This window comes from Terrapene carolina, unplaced genomic scaffold, assembly GCF_002925995.2.
Source record: "Terrapene carolina triunguis isolate 2854851 unplaced genomic scaffold, T_m_triunguis-2.0 Scaffold84, whole genome shotgun sequence".
Lineage (NCBI taxonomy): Eukaryota > Metazoa > Chordata > Testudines > Emydidae > Terrapene > Terrapene triunguis.
In genome coordinates, this window is record NW_020664435.1 from 33,071,335 (window position 1) to 33,094,328 (window position 22,994).

At 42.8% G+C, this 22,994-nt stretch overlaps 1 protein-coding gene across 1 annotated transcript in view; it reads right to left on the minus strand.

Annotated features, from left to right (window-relative positions):
• Positions 1 to 22,994, minus strand: part of LOC112108081 (pituitary tumor-transforming gene 1 protein-interacting protein-like) — a 46,597-nt gene that overhangs the window by 13,279 nt on the left and 10,324 nt on the right. The window contains exons 3-5 of the mRNA XM_024202065.2: positions 19,716 to 19,824; positions 15,677 to 15,785; positions 11,000 to 11,068 (exon numbers count right to left, since the gene is read on the minus strand). Coding sequence (XP_024057833.1) covers positions 11,000 to 11,068; positions 15,677 to 15,785; positions 19,716 to 19,824 — 287 coding nt within the window. The remainder of the gene's footprint in view (positions 1 to 10,999; positions 11,069 to 15,676; positions 15,786 to 19,715; positions 19,825 to 22,994) is intronic.

The window sequence follows — 22,994 nt, forward strand, 5'->3', positions numbered from 1 at the left end:
CCAGAGCTCCCTACAATCAAACTCCCACCTTGATGAGCTCCACCCCCCTGAGCCCTCACATCCAGACCCCCACACCATGGACCCCCAACTAACTGCACCCAGACCTCCACCCCACCAAGCCCCACTCCCCCAGCACCCAGATGCCTCTGCTGAGACCCCCGCCCCCACACCCAGACCCCTCTGCTGAGCCCCAACCATTTTCACCTGGAAGCCCCTGCAAAGTCCTATTGCTCCTGCACCTGGAACCGCTGCCCCCAACGAGCTTCTGTCCATCCAGATCTCCCCACACCTAGACCCCACAGTGAGCTGCCTGCACACAGAATCCTCTCACCCCACACCTGGATTCCTCCACACTGAGTCACACTTGGATCATGCCCGGTTGAGCCTGCCTGCCCCACACCTGGTGCGCCTGGCGCAGGCCCCCAGGGTGTTTCTGGGGCAGGCCCAGCCCTTATGCTGTGTCAGGGTCAGGTGCAGCCTCACCACTGAGTCAGTGTCTTGGGGGAGGGGAGGCTGCAGGGTGATCTCCCACTTTTGTACAGCCTGTGCTCCCCACTGCCATGGAGCCTCTGCATTTATTTATTGAGAAAACTTTGAATTTTAAAATATTGTGCACAGAATTTTTAGGCACAGAATACCCTTAGGAGTAATATTACGTGTATTCATTATGCTATAGGTTTTAATTACATAATCACATATTTTTTCCCACAGGACCCCTGACTCATTCAGTGCAAAGGATAGCCAGTGCCCAGGGAATGAATCAGTGTTGTATAGTGAATTACGTTGTTGTCTGTTGAACCCCTACCTCATTTGTTGTGCATACTCAAAGGTGTGCAGCAAATGAAGCAAGGGACTGCAGGAAGAAGAAAGGCTGATCACATGGTTAAAACAACTGAATGCTACCCAGGAAATCTGGATTCTATCCATGTCTCTGCCAGAGTTCCTATGTGATGCTGGGCAAGTCACAAATTAAACTTTTCACCAGTGGTCACAAATTGTATGTTCTTCATTTTCTGAGTGATCACCTCTAGACACCTGGGACATAATACGCAGAAATGCTGAGCACTCAGCTTCAACTGAAATCCATTGGAGCTCTGCTCTGAACATAAAGCATTATGAAATGCTGAATACTCTGGAAAATATCAGGCCCATGGCATCTCAAATTGGGCATCCAATTTACTGGACACTTGACTTTAATCTCTGTGCCTAAGATCCCATCTGTAAAATAGGGCTATCCCCTTACCTCATAAGGGTGTTAGGAAGATTAATATTTGTGAAGCATTGCTATTAAAAAACCCACAAATAAATTAATATTACTATATTCAGAGCAGGGTTTTAATGGTCTGCAGTAAATAAGACATGGAACTATACACTAAATGATGGAGAAAATGAAATACTGGATCGCTACCCATTCAAAGATCACTATCCATTCAGCAGAAGCAGGTGTAGGCATACAGCTAAATGTACTTTTTAACTCTAATTTAAGCATGTATTTAGGAATCTTGACTCATAACCAATGGTTAATGTGACTGTTCATAACCAGTGTTTAAAGTTGTCTAGCTTTTAAAGTTAAGCTCACTAAAAAGGAGCTTAATTTTAAATTTAACTTTTTGAATCATCTGTTTTTAACCTGCTTAATGGTCTTTTAGCTCATTCCTTTCTGAGTTCAGTACTTGCTTTTATGATACATCAATGACTTACAGAATGCATTTATGTATTCTGTACCATTATGACAAAACAGTTGCCTTTGTTTTTAAACCAACATTTGAGCTGTAAATAACTAGATATGCCTCCAGAATGATAGTAACACTGCTGGCCATCTGCTCTATTTAACAACTACTATTCCCCTCACAAACATTAAGCCTGCAATAAATACGCAATCTAAACATCTCCAAGTAGGAGAAACACTTATATTCCTCACTATTTTAGTAGTTTGTACAGCTTGTTAGCCACTGCTACACAGACTAACAGTTACAGTGGGTCATGGTATACGTTGGGGTTGTGTTCCTGAAAAGGGCGATCGATACTGAAACAATGGATATCGGGGAATTTTTTCCCATAAGAAATAATAGTCCGCCCCACCCACCTCTGTCCCGCCTCTTCCTGCCCAGTTCCGCCCCCTCCTTCGAGCATGTCCTGTCCCCGCTCCTCCTCCTCCCTGTGCCTCCTGAATGCCGGGGGAAGCACCCAAAGAAAAGCCATGCAAAAGGAGAAGCAATGGATATGCGTATCGGGACTGAGGGGAACTTGAACATATTCCCTATTGATGAGCAACGGATACGTGAAACGAAGGATAATGGGGAGATGTATACCAGGGACCCCCTGTATGATGCAGTCAATACGCAATATTAACATGTAGGGTTGCCAACCCTCCTGGCTTGGCCAGGAGTCTCCCAGAATCAGGCTTAATCTCTCAGAGGCTACTGAAGCCAATTTGGGAAATTTTAGGCCACTAAAAGTCTGGTGGTGCAGCGTGGGCTAAGGAAGGTTCCATACCTGCCCTGGCTCTGCGCCACTCCCGGAAGCAGTGACATATCCGGCAGCAGCTCCTAGGAGGAGGCTCAGCCAGGGGGTCTCTGTGCGCTGCCCCTACCTCAAGTGCTGACTCCTCAGCTCCCATTGGCCGCAGTTCCCTGTTCCCGGCCAACAGGAGCTGCGGGGGTGGTGCTGGCAGGCAGGGGCGGCATGCAGAGCCGCCTGGCTGCCCGTGAGCCTAGAGTCATTCCCAGACATGCTGCCACTTCCGGGAGCCAGCCGAGGTAAGTGCCACCCGGCCGCAGCCTGCACCCCCTCCGGCACCTCAACCTGCTGCCCCAGCCTCCTTCCGCACCTAAACTCCCTCCCACACCCCAACCCCCTGCCCCAGTCCTGAGCCCCCTCCCGCACCCAAACTGCCCCCCCAGAGCCTGCATCCCAAACCCTCTGCCTCAGGTCAGAACCCCCTCCCGCACCCAAACTCTCTCCCAGATCCCGCACCCCGAGCCCTCTCCCACATCCCAACCCCCTGACCCAGGATCAACCCAGAGCCCCCTCGCATACTCTGAATCGCTTGGCCCCATCCTGCAGCTCAGAGCCCATGCCCCATCCCGCATCCCAACCCTGTGCTCCAGCCCAGTTAAGGTGAGTGAGGGTGGGAGAGAGTGAGCGATGGAGGGAGGGGGCCCTCGGAGAGGGGGCAGGGCAGGGGTGTGGCCTTGGGCAAGGGGGGCTGGAGGCACGGCAAGGGTGTTTGTGCGATTAGACAGTTGGCAACCCTATTAACATGGTATCTTATAGTGGATTTCTGTAAATTGCATGTAGAAAAATCTGAAATTTGTCAATACACCAAGAGTCACCATATTAAAAACTAGATACTACCGCTTAGCACTACACTATTTACATCTTCAAAGCCCTATACTAGTTTTATAACCTCCCATGAGGATAGCAAGCACGTAATATCCCCACATTACATATGGGAAAAGAGACAAGACCACACAAAGCTCAAGACAGAACTCGGGCAGACACCATATAACATCCATTTATCTTTACTATTTATAATTAAGAACTCTGAAGTCCTGTCTGCCTTTCTCCTGCTCTAACCACAAACTATTTATGCCTGCATTATTCTTCAATTTGTCAGAACTCTTCAGGATTCAGTGATAAAGTTTCTTGTCTGTGATAATAAGAGGTAACTAGAACCATTAGCCCTGCCACTTTATTCTAACAGACACCAACCTTTTCAAACAACCACTTCCTGAATATATAGATTCATAGATTCTAGGACTGGAAGGGACCTCGAGAGGTCATCGAGTCCAGTCCCCTGCCCGCATGGCAGGACCAAATACTGTCTAGACCAGTGTATAAAGCTAACTTTATGAATGGGTGGTGGACTTGGTTTAATAGGCCTTTTTTATCTTGCTAACTTTTGTGACTTATGATTGAATTATTATGAATACTTAAGTCAATCAAGTCTAAGCTGCCTGCAAGTGCAGTGTACGATACCCCGAGAAATTTCACTTGTACTATACATCTTAGTCAAGCTATACTGGGCACTGAGAATGTTGGGACCTCACAATAGCTGGTACTGAATATAAGAGCATTTTTTCTTTAAACACTAAGCTTCAGAAATAACATTTCTTCCACTCAATAAGTTATTAGAACAAGAAAAGCTGTTTAGAAACTCTACAGGAAAAGTTTAAGACTGGTGGATGTAACTCCAAAGATATTTTTGAAAATATTTTTGGATATTTGAAAAGGCTTCAAACACTAATCTCCTCTTTTGCAAAGCCATCTCCATACCCTCCCAAGCAGCAGCAGCAACCACCACCACGAAAAGGTGGTAAAACTAAGGTAGACTACATCGAACTAATTAAGACGACAACCACTTTAAGGGATGCTGCATTTCCAACTGCCTCTGCCGATCTAGACAGCCATTTATGGAAAAAATTGTATCTGAGGGAACAGCTAAAGCCAATAAAGTGAAAGAACAACAGTGCTGCACCTAAATTTTACCCTGGGGTAATTCTGCCTCCCCAAAATTAAAAATTCTGCTCACAATATTTTAAAATTCTGCACATTTTATTTGTCAAAACGACAATATAATCACTCCAGTTTCAATTATTTTGGTAATTTCTTTCAAAATACCTGTCAGCAAAGTATGTCAACAATAAAGACAACAAAACAAGATTCTCCAGGAGCAGAGAGTTAAAGAAACCCCTATGACAACTTAGTTCTAGTTGGGAGGTGCTGGAAGGGGCTGCCTGGGCCCCCCTTTGCCCAGCCATTTTAAGTATCTTAACTGTAATTTTTTTCAGGGGTCAGATCTAAAATGATGTGCTTCTGGTAAAATTACAGAATTTGTATACCAGTTAGAGGAATCATTACAGAGTCAAATTTGGAAGCTTATGCACTGTATTAAAAGACAGCAAGGTTGACGTTATCCCTGTCAGTTTTAAGTTTTCCAATAATTACTATTAATAGTGTCAGATCTGCATCTCCCTCTTCCACTAATAATTTACCCAGTTATATTCCTCAGAGATGCCGTTAATAAAAGCTAGTCCATTGCTTGTTATCCCTATGGCAAAACACAGAGCGTACTTGTAAGTAGATGTCTTTCACATCCTCAAACTTTCTCCACTTGATATAAAATCATGTTAATGGACTAAATATTCCTCCCACCCTCTGGCAATGAACGTTACAACCAGCCAAAAAAACCAAACACACACAAAAAAACCAACAACTAAGCAGTTGCATCTAGAGTTAATGACAATGCTTTTCCATGGTTCTATGCAGAGGAGACATCTGTGATGGCAGCATAATGTATTATCTCTGATCCTGCCAAGATGAAGTCTCTTGAAAAGCATCACGATAATACCCCCCACCCTCCTTTTTAGAGTATGTAATACCACACCCGTACCATACTAAACCTATATTTATGGACATGATTAACTATGGAAGACCACACAGCATATAAACCTAAAGGTATTCTGGGTAGGCAAGTCCTGAAGTAGTTCCAGGATGCCAGAACTAAAATTAAGCCCATCAGCTATGTTTTCATTTGTGGATATAAGACTGCATACTGTTCCTCTGCTGTTCTCAAATTGGAATGCACTCATTCCTTCTAGAACTGCTCCGAATAAGCAAGTGGAAATATACTGCAACATACACATACTTCACAGAGGAGAACCCTAGATTCCTAAATATCTTATTGCAGGGTTGCCCAGCAGAATTACATTTTAGGTAAATTTTCAGAGATCAGGCATGCAAGGAACATACTTTGGCCCATCAAGCTGAAGTTAGTGTATAATTTCCTGTAAGCAAGGGACAAGGAGTCTACTTATTTGAGAACACTGAAAATCTTCCCAAAATGATCCTCCCACTGCAATATGTAGTGGTGAATAACTTAATTTTAGAAGATGATGTCAAAATAAAATGAAGCAAAAAGTAAGGCAGATTTAACCAAAGCTGCACAGGGAAAGATCAGTAGAAACATCACAGCATGATCAGATTTTAAGAAATAAGCCTTTATACCTTTTTTCCTGAATTATGGAAGTTAGTCTAAAAAGTACTGTATAATCAGCTCAGTTTGTTAACAGTGTACACCTTGGCAATCACAGAAGCATCCCATTCTAGTTTGGGGCATTTACAGAAACAATACTAGAAGTACATTTTTAAAATGCTTTTTGCAAAGGTATCGGGCAGCTTATATAAATCCTCCTGTTTGGATTTGTCCAATAGTTGATTTTCACTCTACATCTTTTCCCTCAGCCACTGCTCTCCTCTCCCCTCCCTTCCAACTGCTGGCGGTCATCTTGCTATCAACTTACTTACTTCCAGATCAGGCACACTGCTCTCTCAAGAACTGGAGCAAAAACTATCTGTGTGGGATTCTAGGGGATATTGCACCAAGTAATATATCTTACAAACACTATAGCAGCCTAGCATCTCAAGTGCATAAAAGCTAGGGGTCTTATCTGACCTATTATCACAATAAAAAAACCTCAGCAGTGCTTCTCTCTCAGCCTGGTTTCTATCAACCAATAGCTCTAGAAGTGCGTATTGCCATAGTATCTAAGCACTGCATGAGGATTATAAAAGCGCAGTGGGAAAAAAGTCCAGAAGGGTAGTCAATACTCAATCCAACAATGGAATGCTAATTTTGAACACATCAGATTTTCAAATTCTGTGGGGAATGTTATAGTGAGAATCTGCATCTTGAGTGACCAGAGGATAGTACAGGTACTTTCTGATCTCTTCTGGGAAGGGCATTTGAGAGCCTTGAGTCTCCTCTTGAAGACTAGCTCCCTGCTTCCTCAAAATCTACATCTGGGCTAAACAGTTTGCTGGCTAACTGCAGTTGCTATAGTGCAGCAGTTCTCAAACTGTGGGTCAGGACCTCAAAGTGGGTTGTGACCCATTTTAATGGGGTCACCAGAACTGGCTCAGGCTTGCTGGGGCCCGGGGCCAGTTCTCCAGAGGCTAGAATGCATCCCAAATCTTTGGCCCACCACCAAGGTCCCAATTTTCAAACACCACTCTCCACCCCGCACCTTCTGAGGCCCACAGGAAGTCAGCCCTGCTCCTGACGACCTTAGGAAATTCAGAGTAGATTTTCCACAGGATGGGGGAAGATCAAGAACCCAGAAGGGAAGAACCAACAACAAAACTGCTAGCCTTAAGAAGCTCTTTGATCTCTCACACCTTAGTAGGTTCACTGGGTACCACCATTGAACCTCCACAAGCCTTAGTAGGCTTGTTAATTCCCAAAACATGTCTGCTACATGCAGCTGGGTAGGGAGAGAAGGAGTCCATTAATGCTTTTTTTGTAGGGGGGAGTGGGAGGAGAGTGAGACCCAGGGAACCCTGATGAATATAAAGACTTACAAATGGGTCCTAAGAAACTTTCTGAGGCCGCCAGGAGGCTGAAAATCCTACCGAGGGCTTGACTACAAGGGAGAATTTACCTCATAATTATACCGCTGTAGCTATGCAAGTATAACTCTCCATGGAGACATTCTTATTCCAGAACAAGAACATCCACACAGGGAGCTGTACTGGTATAGCTATAGTGGTATAATTACATCAGTATAATTTTGCCACTCAGTTTTCCCATGCAGAAAAAGCCCTAAAGCTCATGGAGGGGGCACCAGGGAGGAGATCACAGGAAGCCAGGAGGAAGTCTTCACCTCCCAGGAACCCCCTACGCAGTGGACCGAGAGCACTAGGAGACACAGGCCAGTTTTTCCCCAGGTCTGCTGAACCCCAAGCCTCCTGACAGTATTTTCCATCTTCCTATGCCTCTACCATCAGCTATTAGAAGCTGAAAGAAAGTTCCTAGGTTCTATAAGTTCTATACACCTCCTAGGTTCTATAGAAGATGCTAAGGGCCTACAGAGGTATAGAGAAGGGGGACTCCCTTTTTCAGGACCTTAAATGATCTGCAGCATCAGTCTCCTCAACAGGAGAGTGGACAGGTACTGCAATTAACAGGGAACTTTGTTGCCAGCTGATCAAGTGCATACTGATTCCTTTCCCTGCACCCACCCCCAGACTTCCTAAGGTCTGCTAGATAAAGATTCCCTTACTGTGAGCCTCCTACAGTTTGCAAGAATAATTCCTCTCCAAGCAAACCTAGGAGCATTAAAAAAATACTGAAGTAAATCCCTCCCCCCGCCCAAGACTGTGCAGTTAAGTCTGCAGGCACACAGTGATTTAACTGCATATCAACTTCTTAAAAAAAAAAAAAAGTGTTATTTAAAAAAAAATTAGAAATCCAGTGAATTCAAGGTTAAGGTTGCATTGTTTAAACAAGGCACTTAAATTGCCTTAATTATGCCATAAGACAATCAAAAACTTTCTATTTTATTCATCCTTAGTAGTTTCATTTACATGGAGAATACCCTAAATCTTAACTGGATAATGACAGTCTCACAGTGACGTCAATGTACAAGGATTCAGCAAATACTATAGGTGAACATATGTAAGTTCAGACCAATGTGAGAACTGCAAAAATGGTTACATATGGGACAGACAAAAGGGCATATTGTTAGTTAAATATAGTCTCTACACTACGTGTTATGATTTTATTGTATGAGTCACTCTTGATTTCCAATATTTCTGTTTACTATCATTTGATCTGTTCTTTGTTAAATAAACGTATTTGCTTTCTATATAAACAAATCTAAGCACTGTGTGTTAAGCAAAGCTGTGTTCTAAGATGTAACTAGCAAGCTATAATCTGTAATAAGAAGAGGATCTGCTAATTCTGGGAGTGTCCTGTGGTTAAGGGGCTTGACACTCAGGGGGATGCACAAAGGACTCAGGGGTTGGACTGTGCCTACTACTAGCCTGCATGAGGGACCTGTGTAGGCTGCATGTGGACAGGGTGTGTGTTAGGGACCCAGGCAGACACAGACAAGGCTTCTTCATGCTAAGAGCAGATGGTAGCGAGGTGCTCCACAGCCCTGGGAAGTGTCATAGAATCTCAATAATTGTGGCATTCTGTGTCAGAATACTCCATAGACAGCACAACTTCTCCATGGACTTGAAAAGAGCATCACAGATCTTATTAACTGTTAGACATGCACATCACCCAACACAGGTTGGTATAGTACTTCAGTTTTCTTTAGGCTAATTATGAAACCAAAACGATTGATTGCATGAGTTAAGTGATCAGTTATAAATTGAATGTCATGAATCAATCCTGACAAATACACCTTTTCTACAATAAATTTTTGTAGAACTTTCTAAACAGATCAAGCCAACTTTGACACCTGTCATAAATATAAACAATGCTCATTTTGGATTAAGTCCACAAGGAAATTTGATTTTTCTTTTTAAAAAAGGTTGTAAAGCTCTTTTTAAGCACAGCCTAACTGTCATTTTCCCGTGACATCACTGCATATTTTCCCAGCCCGATATGAAAGGTACAGAAGTTGGGATCTGTTTTGCTAAAGCACTTACACTGAAAGGGTGCACACTCCCTATCAATGAATGGGAGAGGGAAGCATTGGCTCTAGCAGTGCTACTGTATCTCAGCCCTTTCCACCCTTAGCCACGAGTTAAAAATGAAGGATTAACTGAAAAATAAATGGCTATTTACTTACTGAAAACACCTCTAAAATAGGGGCTAGAATTGCCCTGGTCAGTTACATGAACACTCCCCAGACATCAGTGGCTACCTGTGTAAAATGCTCAAATATGACTATATGCGAATGTTTTTTTCTAGCTGACCACTCATTCTTTTTTGCATGGATGAGTCGAGGAAACTCCATTCCTGAGATGCTAAGTTAGCATCTTAGCTAACATTTTATTAAAAATACAAGTTTGCACCCAATATAGACCGTGGCCAGCCAATGCATTTTAAAGGTGTTAAAATGTGTATAAACTTGTTGCAAAGTCATGCTTAAAAATACATCAACCAACACATTTTCAAACCATCTGTGTGACCCTGTCTTGACTAGGAAGTGTCTTACCTCTGCCCCTTCCTGTCCCTATTCCCCTCAGTGGAGTGTGATCTTCAAAGCCTTACAAAAAACACAAGTCGTCCCCCTCAAGCCCCAAAAGGAGGACATGAATGCAAAAAGATAATCTTGCTGTGTAAGGCTGCACAGTTAAAATAAAGCCAGAAATTCAGCTTAGGTTGCTAAAGCAATGTTAAGTTGGCCATATATTTTATAGTAATGTTTAACATCCACTAAATTAAACTATACATTTAACCAGAAAAACAAAATTCACATGCGTTACATGGCAGAGTTAACATATGCGGGAACATTAAATTCCATTTCTTGATCTTGATTTTAACTGTGCAAAACTGCTGGTAAGCAATTTCCAGATCACAAGTGTTGGTTAAGTACGAGCTTTCCTGTGGTTTTGTTTGAATTCTGTCTTTTCCTAAGTAGTACAACCTTGAATCCCTGAAGTAAAGAGCACACCAGTTTAACCAATTGACAGGAACGTACGCTGGCTCTATCCAGTATTTGAAGTTGCACTGTCTTAGTCAGAATCATAAATATCGTTACAACGTCTGTGCTAATACTTTCCTGTTAATATTCTCTCCATTGACCCTGCCTGCTTAGATGGCTCTGGGTTTTGGACTGTTTGTTTAATACAGGGGTCGGCAACCTTTCAGAAGTGGTGTGCCGAGTCTTCATTTATTCACTCTAATTTAAGGTTTCGCATGCCAGTAATACATTTTAACGTTTTTAGAAGGTCTCTTTCTAGAAGTCTATAATATATAACTAAACTATTGTTGTATGTAAAGTAAATAAGGTTTTTAAAATGTTTAAAAAGCTTAATTTAAAATTAAAATGCAGAGCCCCCCCGGACCGGTGGCCAGGACTCGGGCAGTGTGAGTGCCACTGAAAATCAGCTCACGTGCCGCCTTTGGCATGCATGCCATAGGTTGCCTACCCCGGGTTTAATATATACTTTATTCCCTAGCAGCTAAGGTTACTACTTGCGTAATAAAAATTATACCAAGAAGTGTATGTTTATTAAACGCAATATTTCCAAAACTCACCGCTGAAGAGATTGCATTCGTCTCTCCTCTCGATCTCTGGCAAGCCTTTCTTCCTCTTCATCTGGTATACTAGAAAGATTGGGTGGCGGGAGGAGGGGGAGAAAAATCAAGAGTTTTTCTGTGCTTGAAAAAAGCCTGTTGGTCATTTTTCAGAAAATGCTTTAATCGGCCCTGATTTACAGCCTTTACAGCTGTACTTGACTCCGTTACGTGGTTTAATTCACAACCAACAAATTGGTAGCATTTTCCCTTTACACTAGAAGTATTTTTGGTTTTGCAGTACTTGCACACTTTACCAACTAAACCTGTGTATACCATATACGAACTAGAAAACATTTGAAGCCAATGCCAGTCAAAGGATATTTTATTTTTCTTTTAGTTGTTCACCACTAACTTAATTTATCCCAACTCCTTTGAACATAAAGAATTAGTAAATGTATGCTTTGGTCACATTTCTCCACATATTAATTATCTCCCAAAACTGAATGCATGATTTGGAGAGGTGTTAATCAGAAATATTGATAAGTCTCAACATGTGTTGGTTGAGCTGTGAAGACTAACAGTACCATATATGCGCACTTACATCAGCACTTAAGTGGCGCAACAGTGACACCCAGTGGCTAGAACAGGATAATCACAGCAAGTCACAACATAGATGTGCCATATATACGTATGATACATACCTATGTTGCATCTATGATGTGCCATACATAGATCAGAAGGGGCAGTTTGAATTCAGCAGTTCATTAAAGGACACAATCAACTGTCAAGTCACATTTCCATATAGTTGTTTTAAAAACTTACTATTGTTACAAGTATCATCCAAGAATACTAAAAGTGATTACAGTGCAAATGTTTTAAAATGTGTATGTTTTGGGTACATCTTACACAGCCAAAATAACCCCCCACAGCAGCAAGTCTCAGAGCATGGGTCAACTGACTTGGGCTCACAGGTCTTGCGCTACAGCTTGGGCTCTAAGGCTGAACGTCTGCACAGCTATTTTTAGCAATGTAGCACAAGCCCAAGTCAGTTGACCCAGGCTCTGAGACTTGCTGCCTCAGCTTTTTTTTTTTTTGCACACCATGTAGGTGGATCCTTTTCCATGCAGCCAATTTCTATTTCCCCTATTTATGTGGGCCTCTCTCATAGAAAGGGGAGAGAGAGAAAAAAACAAAAAACAAGTATTTTTTTTTAATTGCAGAAGATTAAATTGGGGATAAATCAATAAATTGACCTTTTGTGAACCTGACCAGATTTCAGCATCTGTTTAAATATCCTCCGTCTTCGGAGTAACTTCAGAATGAACCTACTGTGGCTGAAATATGTGATACAACAGAAGCCTCTAAATCTTGCACAGCCTTTTGTAAAGCTGGTTTATCAGAGAGGCTAGGAGGCACTACATAATAGTCCCAACTCATGTTTCTGTTCCAAAATATACAGACTTCCAAACAGCTACGACATCCCTCTCTAGAACTTGGAATGTACAGTATTTATTATTGGACAGCATTGGAATTTAAAAGTATTTTCCTGCTTTGAACCACTCTCAAGGGAAGTTCTCAGTTAAGCTTATCATAGAAGTCAACTAAACTAGAAGTAACCATCATACTTTAATATTTCAGCGGACTGACAAGTTCAGGAAGAAGCAATATACTGGCATATACCATTAATTTCATGAACCTTTAGCTCTAAAGAACACGGAAGCAGCAAAACATCTGGTGCAAGATGCTAACAATGCTAGCCAACTGAAAAGATACTAGGAGAAGGCTTGGGAATCTTGGAACCTGTGGCGTGAATAGAGACAGAGGAGCCATTGGCACCAACGGTGCAGGGATTAATGTTCCTGAGTGCTCATTGGCTGAAGGTGATGGTTGCTTCTCTCTCTTCTGGGGCAGTCAAGCTCCATAATACGAGATGTCTATGCTGCAGCCGAAAGTAAGGTTCCCAGGCTGGGTAGACAAACTTGTGCTCTCAGGGCTTGCATTACCACGCTAACGATAGCTGTGTGACAATGCTACATGGTGGAGGCTCGGGCTAGCTTAGACCTAGCAGGTAGGGTGAACTTGAACTCAGATGACTATTCTAAGCCTCCACTGATTCCACAACAGCCACAGTTATTTTTAGCCTGCTAGTGTGAGTCTGTCTATATGGGCTGGGAGGTTTGCTCCCAACTGTAGTGTAGACATACTCATGGAAACCTCAACATGCTTTTCTTGCCCTTGTTTTGGATCACAGCTGAGAGTGGTACTGACGACGCCTCAAAACAAAGTGCCACTTGAAATTGGTCCCATACTGATAGCTTCATGTTCTAATGCAGGCTTCTTTGGTGCCAAGGGAGGCACTATAGAGGGGATTCCTGATCAGGACCAAGACTCTTCAGGACTGAAGAGATTCCATGTACCTGAGTAACAGTAGCTGCCTGTTTAGGAAGAGATGCATTCTTTGGCAGGGAAGCCCCCAGAATCAAGAAAGTCTCACACTAACAGGAACTTTATGAGAAACAGGACACAAATACTAAAAATGATTTTAGAACAAATGGAGTCCTGGCACTGCTAGACTCACAACTTGGAACCAATATACAGTCTTCAGTTGGGTGGTCCCAGGGGCAGGGATAGTCCTTCCCTCAGTAGATGGTTGGACCACCTTTTCATGCTGTGGCTCTAGGGGAGTTGGTTGGGATGCAGTAGCTGGAGTGTTTGGGGAGTCGGAAGCCGGAGCTGGAGCATGTGGTGTTTCTGCCTTCGGAGCAGAGATAGGGTGACGGCAACATAGACTGGTAGAGTTGGACTCTTCCAGTTCGAGATGTCCTTTGCAAGTGACTTGCTGAGACTTACATTTCTTCTGTGTCTCAAAAGGCAGGTCGCAGAAGGAAAAATGGAAAGGCGATCCGCTTGCTATGGATTCTCTTGAGATGCCTGCTGAGGCCGCCAATGTACTGGAATCCTCGGACCAGATAGCAGAAGGGGCAGAGGCGTGTGTCTGTAGGGAGGGGATACTGGAGATAGATGCAATCATTCTCCTTTTCTTCTCCCTCTGTTAGATGGGCTTCAGCCATATAAGCTGTTTCACTAGATGGTTCTCGTTGTTCTGGGAGAGTAGTATGATGTTATAACCTATCTGGCAGAGATTTCTTTTTCACAGGCGCCATCCTTGATGTGCTTGGCACTGAAATCAAGAGGTCTAACTCCACTCCTTAGGTGGAGGCGATGGATGAGACAGGCCAAGAAAGCTTACTCTGAGAAAGGCTCAGAGCCTCCATTGCCTATCAGCATGGACCTGATGTGTTGGAGACTTGCACAATGCAGCAGTTTGGGAAGATCCGTTTCCATCCAAAAGAACAAACAGGCACGTGTAGCCTTCTCTGGGAACACAGATGGGAATGACACACAACTTAAACCCATATTTTTTATATCTTCCTTCTTGGTACCTACAGATCAGTTCTATTTCATTGGCATAAGGACCAAAACTGAGAAAAGAACAGTGCAATGGCACAGATCGAGTAATATCTAAAAAAATTCTAAAGCAACTAACAAAAAACAACAAACAAGAGGATAGGATATTTGGTGTACAGAACCTTAGAAATTCCTCCAGATATGGAGAGAAAGTCCCAATCCCTATGGCAATTGAGGAAATAAAGGACTAGAGCTGGTTGAGACTGCACTGCCTTTATAAGCTCGCTCCAAATATGCAGTGCCACAAGAGGACACCTGTGCTGCCCCAATGAACACACTTTTCCAGAAGGTGTCTCAGTTAGGATTATGCACTGCCATTTAAAAAACAGCATTTAAACACAAAACAGCATTTAAATTTTATTAAAACAAAACAGCCTTAAATGTTTTGGATATATAAGCGTCTCTTATCAAAACATGTTTCAAATGTACGACTAAATTATAGTACGTTTAGGCCTTAAGATAAATCTGAATTTAAGACAGGCTCATTTTAAACAGATTTTTTTAAAAGAGAAAAAAAAATCTCATAATTTAAACAATCAGATTTTATTTTTATTTTTTAAAAATCATTGATTTTTATCTACCCTGGCAGGCAGCAGACTCAGGATGTGGTATTTGTTTATTTTTTTAAAAATGAACTTTGTGCAGAAGACATCTGATCTCAGAAGATGTGATACAATCATTTAAAACACATGAAACGAAGAAAACTAATTGATCTTATAACCGCAGCCTGTCCTCAATGGATACTGTAGCTGCTACCATGAATCTGTTTCAGTGCAGAATGAATATTAACTCAAAGTGTAAATGCAGAGCTAATTTAATTTGCCATCTAACGTGCTTTGATTCAACTACCTACTCTAATAGTTACATGCCACATTTTGTATAATTAAATATTAAAGCTTTGTAAAAAAAATTAATTTTACATCAATCTTTGGAAAAAATTCCTGTTAAGATGATTGTTAAGTTTTAAATATACCATACATACTCTACATGCGATTTTTAAAATATATATATAAAAATAAGTGTGTACACACTCTTTTTTCATTTTACTTTCTTACCAGGAAGATGTGATTAAAGAATACCAGCGTGGGGTAAATAAATGTGTTTACATCTCTTAACCAAAAAAATACCAAATTTGTTTTACTTCCAAATTAAATTTCTAGTAAAACTATTGGAGATTATGCATTGTAGGACCAACAAAGCTAATAAAAGAAAAATAAATATATTTACCCCCTAGAACGCCTTCTGCAGTAGCAGCAGTAACAGCAACAGACAGCAATGGACAGCAGGATGAGTCCTGCTATTACAGCTATGGCAATGATGAAGGCCTCAAAGTTCACTGTAAAATAAATATATATATATATATATATATATATATATATATATATGTGTGTATATATAAAATTAAACAACTTGTAAGACTTGAGCAGTGGTCATTTGAATTTGTCTTCTCCCTGCTTCCTCTGATGAACATTTTGGTCATTCTCAGTTTCATCTTTGGTTTCTTTATGCAGTACTCTTAAAGGAGTTTTAGTAGAATAGCTGCTAAAGCAACACCTTGTACAGTTTCACATAAGAACTCTGCCACTGTCACTCACAGAAAAAAAATATTCACCAGACTAATGAGATCAGGTTGCTTTTTAATCCCTTTCTTAGCCCTCTCCTTTTAAACTGTCCATTCTACTCTTGTATATAAAAATACATCTTCATCTCAGATTTTGACATGGCAATGGACGTTCTCTCCCAATTTTTCTTCATGCACTACGATTTTCTCAGTTACAGAGCTATAGGGTGTTTATGCATAACTGGGCAATTTACAACTACTATACAGATGTCCCGGACATTTTCAGAGCATAGATTTTTTTAATTAAGCTATGAACCATTAGGGTACGTCTACACTACCTGCCGGATCGGCGGGTAGTGATCAATCTATTGGGGATCAATTTATCGTGTCTAGTGTAGACGCAATAAATCGATCCCCGATCGCTCTGCCGTCGACTCCAGAACTCCACCACAGCGAGAGGCGGAAGCGGAGTCGACGGGGGAGCGGCGGCCGTCGATCCCACGCCACGAGGACGCGAAGTAAGTGATTCTAAGTCGATCTAAAATACATCGACTTCAGCTACGCTATTCTCATAGCTGAAGTTGCGTATCTTAGATCGATCCCTCTCCCCTAGTGTAGACCAGGCTTTAGAGTCAACAACTTGCATGGTTAAATCCTGGCCTCATCCATCTGTTTTGAGTTTTGGCCAGGGAAGAGGTCATTAGAAGTTTTGATGAAAGCTGCTTCAGTGGAATGCAAAAGACAAAAAATGGATTGGAGAGGATTAGGAATGGAATTGGAGGAGAGGAACTCTAGACAGTAGTTGTGGACTGTGCATTCAATGAACTTAGAGATGAAAGGAGAATAGGTGTTAGAGAAGCAAGGGTTTTTTTTTTTGTTTTTTTTTTTTTTAAAAGTGTTCTCAACTCTCCCAGATCTCATCCCTTATTTTATCCCCTTTCCTCACCACAACTGCTTGCTGCAACAGATCTCCAATGCAGCTCACAGATGTGTTCACTCTATTCCTTCACATCAAAGGCCAGAAGTTTACAATGATGGATTTGTTATTAGGGCATTAAATGACAAGGCTCTGTAACATCATTATGTAGAACCATGGAAATTTTTTCAAGACATTGCATTCTCAAATGTATTCCTTAGTTTGAAATTCCACTGCAAGATTTAATCTGTGTTGTGGCACCTGTGAAAGGGATCTTAAAAAGGCAAGACTTCTGCTACAGAAAGTAGAGATTTTTAGTAACATAGGAATTGCCATCCTGGATCAGACATTGTCACACCTTGTCTAATCCAGCACCAACAGTGGCCAGCACCAGATGCTTCAGAGGAAGGTTTAAGACCCCTGCAGTGGTAGATGTGGGGTAATATGCCCCCCCATTAGATATTACTCTGGTCTCTAACAATTAGAGATTTGCTTGCCCTTAAGCATGAGATTCAATATCCTGTCAAAAAAAATTATAATAATTAATGACAACTCTGGATATACATATAAATATTCAATCCTTTCTGAATTTGCTAAATTCTTAGCCTCAGTGACTTTCTGTGGCAATAAGTTCCACAGTCTAATTACAGGTTGTGTGTAAATTATTTCCTTTTGTCGGTTTTGAATTTCTCATCTTCAATTTCATTAAATATCCTCTTTTTGAATTATGGACAGGAGAAGTAAAGTTCCTGATCTACCTACTTTATGCCATTCATAAAGCAAGGAAAGTGATCAGGAACTGTCAGCATGGATTCACCAAGGGCAAGTCATGCCTGACTAACCTAATTGCCTTCTATGATAAGATAACTGGCTCTGTGGAGGAGGGGAAAGCAGTGGACGTGTTATTCCTTGACTTTAGCAAAGCCTTTGATACGGTCTCCCACAGTATTCTTGCCAGCAAGTTAAACAAGTATGGGCTGGATGAATGGACTATAACGGGCGGGCAAACTTTTTGGCCTGAGGGCCGCATCGGGTTTTGGAAATTGTATGGAGGGCCGGTTAGGGGAGGGGGCCGTGGCCTGGCCCCCACCTATCTATCCCCCTCCCCCTCCAAGATCCCTGCCCCATCCAACCGCCCCTTCTCCCTGTCCCCTGACCGCCTCCGGAGCCCCTGCCCCTGACTGCCCGCTGCCCCATCCAACCCCTCCTCTCATTCCTGACTGCCCCCCTGGCACCACTGCCCCCATTCAACCCCACTGTTCCCTGCCCTCTGACCACCCCGACCCCTATCCACACCCCCGGCCCCGACCACCACCCCGAACTCCTCTGCCCTCTATACAAGCCCCCCACTCCCTGCCCCCTTACCGCGTTGCCTGGAGCGCTGGTGGTTGGTGGCACTACAGCCATGTGGGATGTGGGAGCGGGTGTGGGATCTGCGATGGGGCTAGGGATGAGTTCGGGGTGCAGGAGGATGCTCTGGGCTGGAAGTGAGGGGTTTGGAGAGCAGGAGGGGTATCAGGAGTGGGGTGGGGGTTGGGGCACGGGGAGAGGCTCAGGGGTGCAGGCTCCGAGCAGCGCTTACCTCAAGCGGCTCCCGGAAGCAGTGGCATGTCCCGTCTCTGGCTCCTACGCAGAGGCGCAGCCAGGCGGCTCTGCACGCTGCCCAATCCACAGACACCGCCCCTGCAGCTCCCATTAGAGCACACAGGAGCCGGAGCGGGGCCATGCTGCGGCTTCCAGGAGCCGTGTGGTGCGGCCCCCGACCCTGCGCCCCGGCTGGAACACTGGAGCGGGGCCAAGCCACGTGGTGCGGTCCCGGACCCAGCACCCCGGACGGAGTGGGGCTGAGCTGCGTGGTGCGGCTCGCGGGCCAGCTTAACGGCCGTAGTTTGCCCACCCCTGTCTTAAATCAAGATTTCCTGCGTGCTGATTTAAATCATGATTAAAATCTGATCTAAATCAAGCCACCCCGATGTCTCCTAAAGCACACAAGAGATTCTTGTTGGTCCATTTTGGTTGTGAATTCATGGCAGGGATCATCACTTCCTTTCTATTTGTATAGCACCAAGAACATCCTAACATACAGCTTCTCACAATGACAAGCCATAGGAGTCACAATCCTTACATTATTCAGACACAAAACTAATTTGTGAATTAAAGTTGCTAGACTGCATAATTTGTCAACACAAACTGTAAAAAGTAAGGAAATAAGCAGTGATGCCATTCCACTCATCAGCCCCTCCCCCCCTTTTGTTTTTAACCTCAACTGCATCTCTTCAGCACCCACCGCCCACACACCTCCATCCTCAGCCTGAGCCACTCTCATATGCTCTTGAACTTTCCATCTGCATTTATTCCAGTGGAAGTACGGGTATAGTACCAGTTCTCTGCTGCCATCATAGTCGTCTGTGCATGCTGAGGAGGCAGCCATGAGAGCAGCAACATGCTTCTACCATGCTGACTCCCTTCACCCAAGGTGAAGAAGGGCACACACATCATCCTGTCTCCTGCAGAGTTGGAAGAACAACCCCTCTAAGTGTCAAGGTGCTGATGTGCTTACTAAGGCAGATCGCCCCTACTCTGTACCTGAAAAGGCTGCTCCTAAGGATCTCAGGCAGCGTATATTTGTGAATCCCACCTAAGATGATGTTCCTTGGGTGGAACATATTCTAAATCATAAATACTACATGGTAGTCAACTTAATTCTGGAATAAAAATCAATATTAGCTTACTGTAGTCTGAATTACAAGTAATTACATCTGTTTATTAAAATTACTATTAGTACCTACTCCAGCAAACACCCCATCGAGCATCGTAGAGTGGACACAGTGAAGATGATGGAAGAATACTTCTCACAGGATAGTCCATACAAGTGTTTTTTCTATTACACCAAAGGCACTGCACAGGAGAGAAACAAAGACATATTACAACTACTGACCATCAGACAGCTATTTACAAACAAGGGCCCCAATACTACAGTCCATAGACAGAATTTCAAATTAAGTGAGTATATATGCTGTGTCCTGTGATCTTGAAAAATGAAGCCCTATATGAATTATGGAAGCCCCGGTTGCAGTTCTATAGTTAGGGCTAAATGAATTCGTACTTACAAAAAACTTTCAAATAATGGTGTTAAATATGAAAAAAAGTATATTCTCCCCATAATTGTAGCACTTACTCTTCAAGTACTGAATGATCTAATATTTAAGTAATCTGTCAATTTGAGTCACAGTCGTAGAATTCAAGGCCAGAACAGATCACTAGAGCATCTAGTCTGACCTGCTGCAAATCACAGGCTAACACCACTACTCACACACTAAACCCAACAACAGAGAATGAGACCAAAGTAAATGAGACCCACAAGAGACTAGACTGGGGAGACGGATTCTTCCTAAAAGTGGTGGTGGGGAGCGGGGGGAAGCATGAGGCCTTGCCCCATAGCCAAGCCAGAGCCAGGCCGGGGAGCCGGGACACTCCAGCTGGCCGGAGGGGGGCGCCTGAGAGCAGCCCCTGTCCTGTGTCTCTGCCCTCTTGGTCTCCCGCCTGCTCCGGCTTCCAACCTAGCTGGGGGCCAGGGCCTCAGGGGTCAAAGAGCCATAGCCGGGCTATGGTAAGAGCCATCTGGCAACAGTCCCTGGTCAAAGCATCCCTTCCACGCAGAGGTGCGCGTTTCCTGTCTGGGAGCGTGTGAGCCGTTTACAGCCACTAGTGTGACCAAGGACAGCTACCGATGAGCCTGGTGCCCGCCACAGTGGGCAGGGTTGGGGCAGTACAGCCATGCCAAAAGAGCTGCCCAGGCTAGGTGCTGGCTTGTGCGAGTGGCAGCCTGACATACTGCTGCTTTTGTCACTGAGATTCCTAGCCCAGTCGCTGGCTATGGCCCTGCTTGTCTTGCTCGTTGTCGCTGGAGCCCTGCTACTCAGCGGACATCCGCTTTATATCCGCAGACATCCACAGATAGAAATGTTGTATCTACGCAGGGCTCTACCCACAGTATTCCTGGCACCTTTTTCACTGCCACCCTGCACAATGGGTTCTTCTTTTCAATTCTCTAGATCTCTTTCCAATGGCACTAAATACTTCCCAAGTACACAAATTCTCTTATGATTCAGCTTCTCTCCTGAAAATTTATTCAAGAGCTCTTCTTCTACCTTCCCTACATGCACAACTTCAGTTTTTGTTAACACCTTCAAACACAGATGCCCATTCTGATACCTTATTTACCAATTACTCTTTGCTGTCAGACAAAAGGGCCAGATCGTCAGCATGTGTTAGTTTTCTGTCTCCCCACCAGCTTGGTTCTCCTACTAATTAACTCCTTAACTAGGATGAAGAGAAGTGGACTCACTGTCTCAATCCCATCACCTTAAAACTCTCCGAAATTCCATATATTGTTACCACCTGAGCTCTTGACCTTCAAGACAGCTCCTCTAATATCTCCACTTCCTTAAGTCCCTCTCTCTTCAATATTCCAAATACCAGCTTCTGCAGAACCAACTCATATGCTTTCTCAAGATCATTAGATACTGAATAGCAGTTATGCCCTCCATTTATCATTCTTTCAAATGTCTCATTGCAAATATTATTGTGTCTATAGTACTCCTTTCCTTTCTTAAAGCGATCTTGCACCTCTCCTATATATTCCTGCTATTTTTTAACTACAAATACCATTAAGCTCTAATCATAATTGTATGGTTATTGAATAGTGTTGCTACGGGGCACAGTTAAGATTGTTTGGGTGTCTTAACTGTGCATTTCAATACCTTAATGTGTTTAGATTTTTTTTAAATTTTACCTCAATTCTGAATTTTGTGGAATTGCTGTAATTCCAACATGGCTATAATGTTTTTTCCTATTAAAGTACTGATTTGTACTCAGCCTTAATTCTAGTTTAATTTTTATCTGGGAATATAATATTGACACTAATTCAGAATTCCTTCACCACACAAATGAATCAATGAAGAAATGTAGAATGGGGTTTTAATAGGAGCCCTTTCCAGATCACGTTTTAATAGGACCTACTCACTGCAGGAAGAGATTTCATCTAGAAACTATTAGTGATCCAATTGTACCACCAAGAAAATAGCTCTTAGAACCATGATCTATTTTGCAGAGTATGCTGTTTTGTTTCTCTTTACAGGAGTCATGTTAGAAAGCCACATGCAGAAAATAAAGTTCTAACATCAATGAGATAATCATTCTCTTGCAGGTGGGGGAAGAGCAATTCATTACTTGTAACTTGTGGTGCATGTTGCTTTGGTTCAAATAATCTTTCTGAAAAGACGGGCACTTCACTTTACTAAGAACATCTAAACAAACAGAATGCTTTAATTTCCCCAAAATGAATATCTTTATAGGATCAATTTTATACAAAGATGTGAGATGGTGCTTGTTGGTGTTGGCTGAACTATTTCTTATAATATGCAAGATAAACTGTATGAATATATGAAGAACAGCCAGCCTAATATCAGCTTGACTGATAATTAGAGCCACTGCTAAACTGCTGCTGGCTGTAAGTAATAGTGCAGAAAGGTCAACTTTAGCACTTTCTGGAGACTGCCTATCTAACTGTTAATGCATGCAGCCTCAAGGGCAGAAGATTTGGTATGAGATAGAATTTTCTTATTTTACCCTGCGCTCTTTAGCAGATTTATTCTTGATATCAAAACAGGAACTGCCTTACTACAGCTATTTTTTTTTTAAATTAAAGAAAGCTACAAGACAACCAAATTTTACTAGTATTATGAAACACTTGTCTAACTTAGGTTCTCAAATTCATGACAGTCTACAATTGAAAATATTTTGCTGTCTATTTAGGCAGAGATTATCATCATAGTTTGCACTGTATTTTGATATTATAGGACCCAAATTAACATTGGAATCTGTTAGTACAGACTCTGGATCTTACATGATGTCCAAGTGAGCTTGTGGCATAAGGAAGTACTCATTATCAGGATAATATCTTATTAGACTCCTGACAGAATCCCCGGGTGCAGAATTTATATTTCCCACATATTTCTGTGCTCTCCACACAGAAAAATGCAAAAGAAATCAGGGGGGTGGGGGAA